The sequence below is a fragment of the Leptopilina heterotoma genome, unplaced genomic scaffold, assembly GCF_015476425.1.
Source record: "Leptopilina heterotoma isolate Lh14 unplaced genomic scaffold, ASM1547642v1 Lhet_15, whole genome shotgun sequence".
Taxonomy (NCBI): domain Eukaryota; kingdom Metazoa; phylum Arthropoda; class Insecta; order Hymenoptera; family Figitidae; genus Leptopilina; species Leptopilina heterotoma.
In genome coordinates, this window is record NW_025110867.1 from 1,665,169 (window position 1) to 1,679,725 (window position 14,557).

The following is a 14,557-nucleotide window of genomic DNA, read 5'->3' on the forward strand; positions in this document are numbered from 1 at the left end:
ATATATATTTATTTTTTTAAATTATTTAAAAAAATATTGCATTGTCAATTTTGTGAATAATATAGGTGAAAATATCGACAATAATTGAATTTTAAAAAAGTAGAATGAGAAACTTAAAGTTTTAAAATTAGAATAAAATACTTAAAAAAATAAATTATTTTCAATTAAATTTTACATAATTTCAATTATTCAAAATATTTTTCATTGTATATCTCGAAAGCTTAATTAGAAAAATGATTTAAAAACATTTTACTTACAGCAGACGTGATTGCCTGTTGGAGCATTGTTCCAACCATTTTCTCATGCTTCACATTTTTAATTATATATCGAAGACGGATTAACCTTTTTTAATTTCCGAAGGTTTATTTTAAAGCTGAAATTCTAACGAAGATTTCTGTGTCATTAGAAAAATTTTATCTAAATTTTTCTAGATTTTTGAAAAAGTTGAAGTCAAGAGACAAAAAGGAGAAAATTTGATAATTTTTTTTATTTCTTTCTCACTCTACAACTTAAAAAATAATTAACGAAATGACTTCAAAGATGGCTCATTTTACGGAAAATTTAATCAGCTTTCTAACCGTATTTAAGTTTTTTTTACCTCCTTTTATTTCCGAGATATGATTGAAAAAGTGATGGCATGTTTTTTCATAGAGTCGAATGTAATCGTCCTGATACTTTTGGACGATATGTTTTCGAATCTTTAAAGAAATAGTGTAATAAAATTAATCCTAAATATTCTAAGGCGAGCACGTTTTAAGTAAACAATTAAACTGAAAATAATTATCTTGGGTCTCAACAGAAATTTTAAAATTTAATATTTCTTTGTTCACTGTTTGTTTAAAAATACACTGAATAAAAAATTTTAATTTGTTACATAATGTATTTTTATTTTAATTACATGGCATCGTGAGGAATACTTGTCCAGTGTAAAATAATTATAAATTTAGGATTTTTTTGTTACCCCCTTAATGATTCAGATTTTTAGATTGAAAATAAAAAAATGACGACCTACTACAAAAAAAGAAAAAATTGTAACCGAACTATTATTTTTGTTTATCAGTTACAATTAAAATTTAGTTTATATAATTAATCTTAAAAAAACAGTTGTAAAATTTAATTCAAAAATAAAATAAATCAAATTTTTATGTGTAATCGAGTCGATCGAATTTTTATGAATAATATCAAGAAATTGGGCTGCAGTCCCTTTACATAAAATAACTACTAGTAAATTATGATCGTCAATAAATAACAATTAAATAGATCAATGATGATAAAAATTGATTAGAAAAATGAATAAAATACAACATACACACATAAATATTCATAGACAAATTAATACAATAAAAATGAATTTCAATAACTGCGATATAATAAAACAAATTAAACAAATAAATGAAATCGCCATATAAAATCCTCAGTACTTATCGGACAGCAATAGCAACGCCGCTGCTGCCACGTGCGTTACTCTGCTGCAGTCTAAAATGTCTCTCAGTGTAGAAAATTATAGTTTACGAAAACAATTTTTTGTATAGTGATATAATTATTTAATTTCAAACAGTGGAGTTTATAAAGACTATCGTGATTGAATTCGTCTATGACAGAAGTGAAAAATCACTTCTCCAGCAAACATTAACGTGGAACAAGCACAACCTATCACTAAGACAAAGAGAATATTTCTTTTTAACAGCTTATTGATTTCTATAGTTTCCATAACTAAATCTTCAGATGTATCTGCTAGAATAGTCGATTTTGAACCCAAATACTCTTTTGACCATTGACTAAATATGCCAGCTTCTCCTATTTTTATTAGATATTCTTCAACAGATTTAACGTAAGGGGATCCTTCTTCCATGTAAAATGTACTAGGGAGAAAAGATAAGTACTCTTTTAAAACCTTTGTCAGTGGCTGTCCGTATTCATTTCTGTACTTGATGGCTGCTAACTGCGCTTTAGCATGTCTAATCATACATGATATATTTCTATGCTTTAACAAATATTCAATACATTCCTCATCACGTGCAGTCGTTACTACAGCTCTATCATAGAATTTTTTGGCATTGCCTGTAGCATCTCGAGACACTGCCAGATAAATGTTAGGAAATACATGTAAGCTTAAATTTGACGCAAATAAATCGTCTAATGTTTCTATTTCATCAGATGGCATTGATGGAATGCTGGTAGATGTAAAAGTTGAATAAATTTCTGACGAATAGAAAAAGCAATTTATAATCATTGAACCCATTACTATTCTTTCAATTAAACGTTTTGGCTCATTTGGCGTATTCCATCCAAGTGACAATTGCAATAGATACGCTATTTGCCAATTTATTGGATTAAATTGCAGAAGTTTAGCTACAATCCAAACTGAAAGTAGTAGGTAAATAAAGGTTACGACACTAAAAACATCCCATTTGTTTATCAAATTACTACTTTTCTCTCTAGATTTTGGAACCAATGCGTAGTGATATATGTTTTGATAAAAATGACTTAATTCAATAAGTTTTGAGAGACATCCAGCTGGTCTACCGGACTGATCGCCAATAAATTGAATTTCATTGTACATTAAATCTAAAAACATATCTATGTTTTTTTCCTTTATGCAGTTGAACACAGGCCATGTAGTTCTTTCTGATATTTTTTCAACCATTCTAAAATTTTTAGCTTTTGCTAGTGCTTTGACATTAACTACATCAAAGCCATCTAAATATGTAACGTGACCTGTTGAGTTTCGAAAGATATTAACGTATGGTGGATAATGAAAAAATGCAATTTTTAGAGGATATCCATGCAAATTTTTCAGTTTGTCCGGAAATAAGTTTACTTTAGAGGAGACAGTAACGTTTACAAATTTTGCAGAAAATGGATTTAAAAACAATTGCTGTGTGATAAAGTCGCTCTTGGTAGATAAAAAAGAAACTGATTTGCTATGTTTAAAGTAAATTCTTAGGACAGTTACATCCAGAAAATTTTTTGACCACATAAGTCGAAGTACTTTTTTGCAGTTTATCCTTTGTTTCTCAATAATTAAAACCTTAGGCCTTATTTTGAAAGGAGCACAGATAGTCAAAAAAGTTACAATTTTCGAAACTGCAGTAAGGGCATCATCGTAATTAAAACAGGATATGACAAACAGGGTTGATCTAGGAATTTCAAAGAATTGTTTGTTTATACGAGTTAAAAAATGATCTTTTGTAATATTTTGATCGTCAATCAGTATTGTTGGTATATTACGTGTACACTCGTTGCTTATTCTGGTGACATTTACAAATAGTAATACTTGTTTTATTTCACTATCCCTTTGCAAATAATTTGTTACTACACAATTAAATGAATTACAGTCTTCGGAGTTAGATTTGGTTTCAAAACAAATCAAAAACAGAATCAGTATCTTCAGTTTATAAAACTGTAACTTCATTGTTACCTGCAAATAAAAAAAAGAAGTAAGATGACAAGTTTACATGGATATCTATATACATTCTTATTCTAAATCTGAATCAGTGAAAATTTCACTGATTTCAATCAAGTGGGCAAGTTTTCTTTGATGAAGCAATGTAATTTTTAATACTGACAATCAGTGGTTTTTACTGATTCTCCATGAAATTTTACTGATAAAAAAATGAATAATTTATTTTCCAATAAAATATTATTAAAATTTAATAATTCCCCTACAATTTTTATATTGAACATTTTTTTCTAACTATTGTAGTTTTAGAAAAAAAATTGCTGAAGAAAAAATGCCCCAAAAGTTTAAACAACAATATCTTGAAAAATAATTGAAATTTTGCAAATCTATTTTCACAACTTATAAATGACCCCTACAACAACCAAATTGCAAAGTATGAAGAAAATCTGAGATTCAAAGTTTGCCATGATCATGGAACGTCCCAGTTATCTTTTTTTTCTTAAAGACGTCTTTAGGATAACTCTTAGACATTCAGGTTTCTTGAAAGAATATCTAAAAGAGAATCTATGTTCTGCAGACATCTTTAAGTATGACATAGGTTTTGGGTCTTTAAATGAATATACATATACATCTAAAAGATATAAAACCTATGTCCTTATGCCTTCTGGGAAGAAATATACTGAGCTAATAACTTACGCTCGTTTACGCAATGCTTTTTGTCCGAAAAATGACTAATTTTGTGCAGCTTTCGAGATGTTTGTTTTATAGAATCAGCCAAAACAATATAAAATTATTTGATATTTAAATATTAAAATGTTTGTTTTTAACTAAAACAGACACACAAATTTTTAACTTTTACTTTTAAATACTTTTGAATTTGTTGACAAATTGATGGCGGAACGTGTTTTAGAACAAATTTCTTTGACGATCGGTAAGTTTAAAATGTCAAATTTTGTTATACATGAATTTTAAAACTTATTTTTACCAAGAAAATAAAATAAATGTAAACATTAATAATAATAGGTACTTTAATATTTATTTATTCCTTACTGCATTTTTTCGTGTTGATACAATTTTCTTTCTAGTATATTTTATAATATATATAAATGTGTAGGTACTTATTTTCTCGCAAGAGCATGTAATTTTAAAAATAATAATAATAACGTTTACTTTGAAAAGAAATGTTGTAATAATAATGCAAGAAGAATTGTAAAAAAAATATGTAAAATATCAGTCTAACCTACTCAATCAATAAACGAATTATTTGAATAACGATCAATTGAAAGTTACATTTTTAACTTCCTTATGGTATGGACTATTTGACGTGAAATTGACCTATGACATTTTAAAATCCGTTAAACATATATTTTTCTCCTTTAAAAAAATATGAAACACGTATTTTTTTATTTTTGTATAATTGCACAATTTTTCAAGTTATGAATTTTCGAATTTTTTATTTGTAAAATTAAATCTATACTTAGTACCTAATAAGTCTGACAATAGTGAGTTTAGAAAAAGTTGTCACAGAATTAAAATTTTAGTTTTTCTTTAATTTTTAAGTAATGTAGAAATAGTATTATTTCGTAACGAGTGCGAGCAGTTGTCAATTTTTGAAAATAATATTCGTTTTTACGTAACAATTAGAGTTTGCGAGATAGTTTATAACTTTTTTAATTAAACATTTTTTATAATAAATTTTAGATATTTGTAATCATAAAACATCACAGATTCAAATTTTTTTGTTTTGAAAATTGAATTATTTAAATTGTAAACTTTTTAAGCCATAAAATTATAATCCCATACAACAATAGGCTTTCGGGTCTATTGTTAAAGCAGGGGTTGCAATATAAGTTTAAAATTTAACGGGAATTTCGTTGAAAATTTTGTTAACATTTTTTTATTTTCGCTTCTAAACTGTTAACAATGGTTTGTTGACATAACCTACATTTGAAACTATTGTTATAGGACTTTAAAAATGTCTACCGAAACATTTAAAAAAACGGACTGGTTTGATAAAGACTTTGGTTTAATAAACAAGAAAATTACAGGTCCAGACGGGACCTGTTCAAAATGTACAGAAATGTCGTAAAACAAAGCCAAATGAAACACATTTTATTTCGATCAATAATCGTCAGGAGACAACACATTCAATTATTTTAAAACTCACCGGAGATACGCCGACGTCCCTCATGGTTCCCTGACTCATCTTCGCAGGTGAAAAACACAAGATTACTTTATTAATTAGTTTTTAGAAAAACAGACAGGTGACAGGTCTAATGCGACCTGTCACTTTTATGAACGCCAAACCAAACTGAGAATGATTAAATGGCCGACGGGGACGCCTAAACCGATGCGCTTCTCGGCCATAGAGATAATATAAATAGAGTGGGGATGGTTTGCATGTATGCGTCCGCTTGATAGAAAGAGAAAGAAGATTTAGCACCAGTAGGTGTCTCTCTTGCGCTGGAGCTCATTGAAGGACAGATACTGGTGTTAAATCTTCTTTCTCCCTCCAACCCATTCTGTTTATGGCAGGACACTTCCCCCACACGCTGCCGCCTATACCTTCCCCACTCTATTTATAATATCTCTATGTTCTCGGCTACATGGTAAGTCTCACTCGCACTCAATAAAAAGATTTTCCGATGGTAATCGATGCGCGCCAGTCAGTAAAAGGTAATTTACCGACTGTCGGAAAGAGTTCACAAAAATGTTCATTTAGTCTCCGCTAGGGGCACTACGCGACGACGTCTGGTCAACAAGATGGCTGTGACCAGTGTTTTGACAGCTGATGCCCTGTCGATGAATTTTCGTTTTCCTGACACTCTAATATGATCGGGATTCACTTCTAATCATAAATGCCAGGAAACACTTCCCTTGCTGACCTCCTTTGCAGTAACGACTGGGAAGTGATCCGGAAGTTAGGAAATCAGGAACTCGCAGTGTTAATTTTTACATGAAATGATAAATCGAAGTATCAGTTTTCATATTATTAATTAGTTGCTTTGACCAGTGATCTGACGGTTCGCAAAAATTACAAGATTTAATAAAAGAAAATTTACAAAAGTGGATAAATAAAAGTAATATTTCTCGGAAGGAGAAAACAATCGGTGATTCCCGATTTGGCGTGATTAATATAGAATTTTTCAGTTTATTATTGACAAAAAAGTTCATTTGTACGCGGACAACAAAATGCCGCGTTACAATATATATGGTCAATTCCACGTAAAATTTCAGTCGACCTTTTAAAATTGGCAAAAAATATATTTTTTTCTTTTCTTTATTGAAAAAAACAGATACGTACTATTTTTGGAGACTCGAAAAATATTGTTTCTTTTCATTTTTTGACAAGAGAAAAAAAGTTTTTTTTATTTCTACTTTTGAATAATGGTAAAAAAATTCTTTTAAATTTTTTATTAAAAAATAAAAAAAATTTATAAAGAAATTAAGTTTTTTAACTTTGGGTATAATATTTTTTTAAACATACCTGAAAATGCTAAAAAGGTTTTACAAAAAGTTTCAGAGAAGGCCTGACAAGTTTGATGGGTTTAAATAAATAATAAAGCAGCCCGAGGATGTCGCTTGCACGCGGCCCTTGACTTGTCCTGTACGGGATCTCGAACGGATCCCTTACCAGATATTGGGACAAGGTTCCTGCGTAGGAACCTGTATAAGGACCCGTGTGAGAACCTTAATTGTCGGTGTTCCTCACTGGTTTTTAACATCAGATTTCACACAAAAATTGGAACCTACATAGGTTCCATCAACGATAGCAATAAAAGCTTTCTCGTGTAGATGTCCATAAGAAATCCCATGCAGGTCCATAAGAGGGAAAATTTTTGTGAAAAATCTAATGTTAAGTTTTCCACGCGGTAACCGTCAAGGGACCCCAACAATCAAGGTTCCCACACGGGTTATTATGGAGGTTCCTACGCAGGAACCTTGTCCCAATATCTTGTACAGGAACTGCACAGGATCCATTAGGGAATCTTTGAGGATCCTTTACGGAGATTTTAAGCTGGGCCTACTTCATCTTTGAATTAAATATATTAAATCTTGAAAGGATTTAAAAATCTGTCCAATTAAATTTAAATATGTTTGATTCAAATGAATTGTTTTCTCAGTACATGAGAGAAGAGATTTCATTCTCTGTATGATTAGGTGCAAAAAATTTATGAATACTTGTCAAAATTGGTATTTCACATGTAGAAGAAAAGGAAGGAATGTCCATGCCTGATGATGATATTTGTACTTTTTACGATTACTCTCTTCTATTTGTTCAAGCGCTATTTCAAAAAAATTATAAACCATTAATAGTAACTATAGCACGTGAATTTAATGACGGAATAAACAGAGTTAGAAATATATCTCAGAGCAAAAGAATAACATACGCTAATATAATAAAGAATGACAATTATGGGAGTAAAATGTATAATATGATATCGGAAAATCTTTATTTGTTTGAAGCTGACAAAGTGTACTACTTTGTTTACCCTGGAAACATTCTGGACAATTCTTTCACTATATACTATAAAAAATGCTATTAAGTTAATCAGTTTGTTGTAACGTTTGATTTTGTTAACGTAAAGAAAGAGTATCCTTTTTATGAAGATATTTTAGTTCCTCTAAAACCAAGTTGCACAAATTGCTCTCTGGTAGAATACGTTAATAAAAAAATACAGACAGGTGAGAGTTTTTCCGAATTATTCCTATTGCGAAAACAATTTATTGTTTGGAGAAAAAACAAAGTATATATCCCGAAAAGCATTCGACAATGATTACGCTTGTGATTCGATTGGATTTAACATTAATTCTGAAACCGAAAGTTTTTTAATGCATTTTAACACATTACTGCAACAAATTCAAAAAAATAATAACAATTCTGATGATAGTAAAAAGAAAAGTATTTTCGAAAGAAGCCTAAATAAGTGTTTTAAGTCAAGAAATGTAGTTGTCGTTACAAAAGACATTTTCTACGATAATATTAACGATCAGAATATAAAGCACCCTTTTACTGGAAATAATTATTTAAACTGGATTAAGGAAACCCTATTTTTAGTGAATGTGAATGATAATTCATTTGTCAACATTTGTAAAAATCAGCACAAAATATATATTTAAATTATTTTGTTTTATAAAAGATATATCAGGTATTACATCCTACAACATATCTGCGTGGACAAATACTCTACAACAACTTATCAATAAATTATTGGTCAAACAACTGATGTGGTTCAACAGTTTGATGTCATTGTATCAATATGAATATTTAGTGGAAATTGATTTCATCTTAATCCAACTCGAAAAGTTAAAAAAAGACATTCTAAATGAAAGATTTAACTCTCTTTGGAGGAACCTTACTTCATGAGATACAATTCAAGAGATTAGTAATAATCGTAGCTAATAGTATGCTGACAGGGGTACGGTAAATTGCACCTATAGCAGGCAAAAGAGTAGAACCAAAAAGAAAAAGAGAAGATCTTCATCATACAAATCAGTTTGTGTATGATGAAATAATAAAACAGTTTTATCTACTTCAATCCACTGATAGTTATTATTATGTGTATCCATTGACCGACAGTAGATATTTCGACGAACGATATAAAAACCAAATAACATACCAAAGTATTAAAGCACTCTCTAATGAATAAATTTCATCAACTTACTTTATTTATACTTACTAACAAATATTTACATGCGATGGTAAATGGCGCTATTGTGTTCCCAGTAATAAGAGGTGGATTAAAGTGGATTGGCACTTTTATGCTCTTAAATTCCAAAACAATTCCGTTTTTGTCCGCAATCTTAATGAATTCTTTTTCTATTGTTAAATTGATAATTTCTATCCAATTGAATTCATTGTAACCACGTGACCAGAATTTGAAACCCCTTTAATGCCCTTTAAAGAATTCAATGTTAATTAAAAGGCATTAACTCCACAACAAATTTAAGGGCATGAAAGTACCAATCCACTTTAATTCACCACTTATTACTGGGTTACAACTAAGAAACCCGAGGTGGCCCAACCGTAAAGGTGGATCGACCGTACTGTCTCTCCCTTACCTATTTCGAGTACAAGATTCCTATACATATAAGAAATATGCTATTTTTATGACATGATACCGCTTGCTATTGGTCAAGATACGATGATAACGCTTGGCATTGGCTAAAATTCGATGAAAATGCTTGTTATTGGTTCTTGCTAAGATGATAACGCTCGTCATTGGTTAGAATTCGATGATAACGCTCGCTATTGGCTAAAAGTATCGGCGACAACGCTTGCTATTGGTACATTGTTGTGTTAATTTAATTAGATTAGAAAATTAATGTTAATTTAAAGCTAGAGAAAAAACATTGAAATACAGTTTTATTAAAAAAAAAGATTTTGTTTATTAATACATTTTTTTTATTTTAAATTAAATAATTAACACGAAAATACATCTTTGTGCGCGCGCGCAGTCATGCTACGACATTTTTGTTCCCTTTTTGGTAGCGTTCGTAGCACTGTCGGGTGGGATTTCTTGTATATATAAAATATATACTAGGTATTATTACAGTAGTGTTACAGTAATGTCACCGTAATGATACGAAAAAAGATCACCGAATTCCATTTACAAAGAATTGTTTTTATCTTTCTTTGCGATAATATTTTCACATTACTGCAATATTACGGTAATATTACCATGTAATGTAACTGCAATAACTCAAAATATCACATTGGGGTGGACATATAGTTAATGTTATTGAAATTTCAATTTAATGTTACATTGGTATATTAATAACATTACATGGAACATTACGGTCACATTACTGTAATGTCATGTGTTACTGAGGTGATATTTAAGAATACTCTGGATGTTCCCCATTTCTATACAATTAGAATATCTTTAGGATATATTTGAAGGACGTCCATAAATAACATTATTACATCTAATTGATATCTTAATTTCCAAAGACTAATGAATAATCTCAAGATGTCTATAGGAGATACCTCAGATATTCTACGATATCTGTAGGATATTAGAATTCTTCGCTCTACTGGATATTCGAAATATTTTATGTGAACATTTTCAAGATATTAAAGCATATGAAAATTACTTAAATGTATTGTGGGATTCGTGTGATATTTTTAAATTATTTCCATATTAAAAAAATTAAAGTGCTCATTTAAAGCGTTTTTGTTTGAAAGAAGCATAGCCTTTTATAGTTAAAAAACAACGAATGGGCGCGCATAGCGCGCAGAAGTTGTTCTAGTATTAGAGATTTTATTCAAGAGTTGTATTTTATTTGGCAAGCTTTTCCAATTCTTTCTTTCCCAATGAACTGAATAGTATTGGTTACAATGAGTTAGTCATTCCTGCTCTACCAGACAACTGTCACTTATTTACAATAAACTGTACGAACCGCTTTCTCAGTCCCATATATTTAATTAATCTGCATTAAGAATTTCACAGACGCGCTATTCAAAATATTTTTCAGTAGGGGAGGGTAGGCTACATTGAACCGGGTTTTTTAGAGTTTCGTGGCCAAGGGCCAAAACCCTTATAGCGAGACTTCGGTGTCCGTCCGTAGTTCTTACGTCTTAAGTTTTAAGTCTTATAGCGAGACTTCGGTATAAGAAGTTCTTAAGTATTAACTCTTAAGTCTTATGTCTTAAGTCTTAAGTCTTAAGTCTTAAGTCTTAAGTCTTAAGTCTTAAGTCTTAAGTCTTAAGTCTTATGTCTTATGTCTTATGTCTTATGTCTTATGTCTTATGTCTTATGTCTTATGTCTTATGTCTTATGTCTTATGTCTTATGTCTTATGTCTTATGTCTTATGTCTTATGTCTTATGTCTTATGTCTTATGTCTTATGTCTTATGTCTTATGTCTTATGTCTTATGTCTTAAGACAACATAACAACCGTTGCCATGGCAACCGTTGCTATGTTAATGGTTGCCATAATAATCATTGTCATGGCAACCGTTGCTATTTTAATAGTTGCCATGGCAACCGTTGATATAGTAATGGTTGCCATGACAACCGTTACTATGGTAATAAAAAAAAATTTCAATCTTAAGTACAAAAAAAATTTCTTAAAAAAATTATTATTTGTTTATTTTTTTGTCATTTTAGGCCACGAAACCCTATGATGTAGGCGCCTTGCGCCTGCTTCTCTGACTGATTTTTCTAAAGTCCAAGAACTAATTAAATTTTTCAAATTTTGATCAGGTTTTTGTATCAAAATAAAACTGAAGTACTCCTTTAGTTAATACACATGTTACAAACACAAACTATTATGATTAAATAATAAAATTTAATTTTTTTCTAACCAGTTACACTTTTCTTACTTTGAAGGATCTGTGTCTACATTGAATCACCTCTAATAAAACACTACAACTTACATATTGTAAAAAATCTTATTTTCCACTCAAAAAATAAAAAATTGTTGTGAAATAGTTATTATTTGTTAATATAGGATATTAATATATTTCGATGTCAGATTTCGTAGCAGAAGTGACAGTTTAAGTTTATCTCGTTGACAATTGTGATGAAAGCATGTCTTCTAGCATTTTTCTTACTAATTAGTAGAGCAGACAACTTTACAACTCTTAAAATTGAAAATTCTTTGCTTTTCGGCTGGTTCAATGATGCCGCACTCACTGTATACACATGACATTCACAACAAAAATTGTTTATAATAAATTTATTTAAGATTTTAAATTCTTTATTACATCGGAATATTGAAGTTGACACCCTAAGCGAAATAAATCACAAGTTTATTAATTTTTAAAACTTCCTATTTAAAGAAAAACTTGATTATATTTCCACAAAATTTTTTGTTTTGTACGTGAAAAACAGTTTTTTTAGTTATTCTTTATAAATAATAAACCTACGTGCCGGAAATTTTTGGACATAGTCTGTTTCAGTAAAACTAACTTATATATTAAATAAGAAAAAATTTCACTCAGTCATTTCTCAGAAAATTGAAGTGGTTCACTGTTGACGCTGGTTCAATGTAGCCTACTCTCCCCTATATGCTACTTTTTACGATAGATTACTAGAATTTATTATTAATCCCCATTCACATTATAAAGAAAATAATTCAATTGAATATGTACAGAAATTTTATGATTTTTTAAGAAGACAACAAATTTCTTATCAAACAGATTATTTATACTTAATGAATTCCAGTGTTCATTTCTGCAGGAAATAAATAAAAGAATTAACATTGATTTCAGCATAACTGAAATAAGAGATTTTTATCATATTTTATTTCTCATACAATCTATGCTTATAAAAACATAACATCAATAAATATCACGGACAATGATAGTTTAAAATATTTTTGTATGAATTCGAATATTTTTCAGTTCATTAAATTCTTTTACTTTTTAAAATTTAATTATATAGAAGGTATGCTTAAACATATAAATGCAAAGTCGGATTACATTGAGAATATGAAAAAAATGTTATTACTGAATATCAAAGACATTAAAATGGATGCACAAAATGTTATTGTTTGATTACTTCGATATGCATGATAATGAAGGCAAAATTTTAGGACAATACATTAAACCTTTCATACTCGAAAATACTGAAAATTTTGTCAAATGGTACTGATTCGTTAGACAAATTCTATTTAGTAATAAGAGAAACTGTATTTTATCCTAGATGTAATCGGGTACTTAGTTCTTAAGTGTTGGAAACGACCAGTATTTCTGTAAAAAAGCGTATTTGCCTGGTGCAATAAGTCATATACTACTTCTCGAATTTCAAGTTCACTGTATTTCTTCCGTGTATTTAAAAGTGCAAAATAAGTTATATACAATCAATGAAAAAATTTCTAATTAATGACTTTTGTATTATTAAAAAAACTATGTTTGATAACTACCATCACGATCCAGTGTTCCTTATTTCTAATTTTGTTTATTATTTGCATTCTTTACGCAGATGAGATAAGCTTTGGAGTTTCAAAATAAAAATATCATAAAATAAAAGTTATTAAAAAGTTTATAACTTTTCATGACTAGCACACTAGCTACATATACGTGCTAGCATATCTCTTATATGGGTGATTCTTCTGAAAGTGCTACTTTTGAAGTTCGATTTTTTAACTTATTTTTTTTTAAATAATATGGTTTTTTCTATTGAACTTACTTTATTTCGTACTCAGGAGTAAGAATTCAAGTTGCGCAAAATTAATTGTTCAAAATATTAAAGTTTTTCTTCTTTTAAAAGATTGTCTTTGCGTTGCATCAATTGATTGGTTATATTTGTTTCGCGTTAGATTTTTTTATTAAATATATACACTAATATCATCCACTTAATTCATAATACAATTACACTGTTTAAAAAATAATAATCTGCACATTTTAATAATAAATATATATATTAATTTGATAGTTATTTAGGTTAATATTTTCAATTTAATGCAGGTAAATACTAAAAACAAAAGAAAAATTTGCCCATTTCAAGGAAAAGGCTTTGGAGATGAAAGCTTCGGAGATGAAAAATAAATTTTTTTCACATTTATTCACATTAGGGCGGAATTAAAATATATTTTTTTAATAAAATATACAAATTTCACAACGCAATTTTATATTATAGTAAAAAATATTTCGTCAAAGTTATTCGTATATTCAATTATTTAATAAAGAGCCAGGCTTCGGAGATGAAATTGAATTTTTGCTCGGGACAATAAGTAAAATTTGACTATTTATAGAAGGAATAATTCCTCTCCTTTTCACAAATAATATATGGGCAAATTAAACATCAGATTCTCAACTTTATTAAATTATGCATTAAAATTTTATTAAGAATACTTTTAATGTACAAAAATATCATTAATCATCGTGAGGTAATTTTAACCTAAAACCGAAGACAAAGTTTTAATATTTTTATCATATATAAAACAGAGGTCTTAAAATTTAAAAAAAAATACGTTATGACAGAAAAACATTGTACTTTCTGACAATATTTTCAAAAAAATTTCTAACAGTTGGAAAAAAGCATAGAAATTTAGTTTTCTTATAGAAGTCCTATTGGAGACATGCAAAAAAGGCTTCGGAGATGAAATTATTTTAGCTCTTGTATAAATTCAGTAGAATAAAATTGTTTAATTTCTTTTTTTTAATGAAAAGTAAGTGCTAAATTTTTATTATGAAAATAATTA

General features: G+C 29.0%; 1 protein-coding gene across 1 annotated transcript; it reads right to left on the reverse strand.

Annotated features, from left to right (window-relative positions):
• Positions 1-1,339: 1,339 nt before the first annotated feature.
• LOC122498502 lies at positions 1,340-13,284 on the reverse strand. Its single transcript, XM_043606263.1, has 2 exons — positions 13,277-13,284; positions 1,340-3,421 (listed from the first exon to the last, which is right to left on the reverse strand). The coding sequence occupies exons 1-2, from the start codon at positions 13,277-13,279 to the stop codon at positions 1,574-1,576; spliced, it is 1,851 nt and encodes a 616-aa protein (XP_043462198.1). The 5' UTR covers positions 13,280-13,284; the 3' UTR covers positions 1,340-1,573.
• Positions 13,285-14,557: the final 1,273 nt, after the last annotated feature.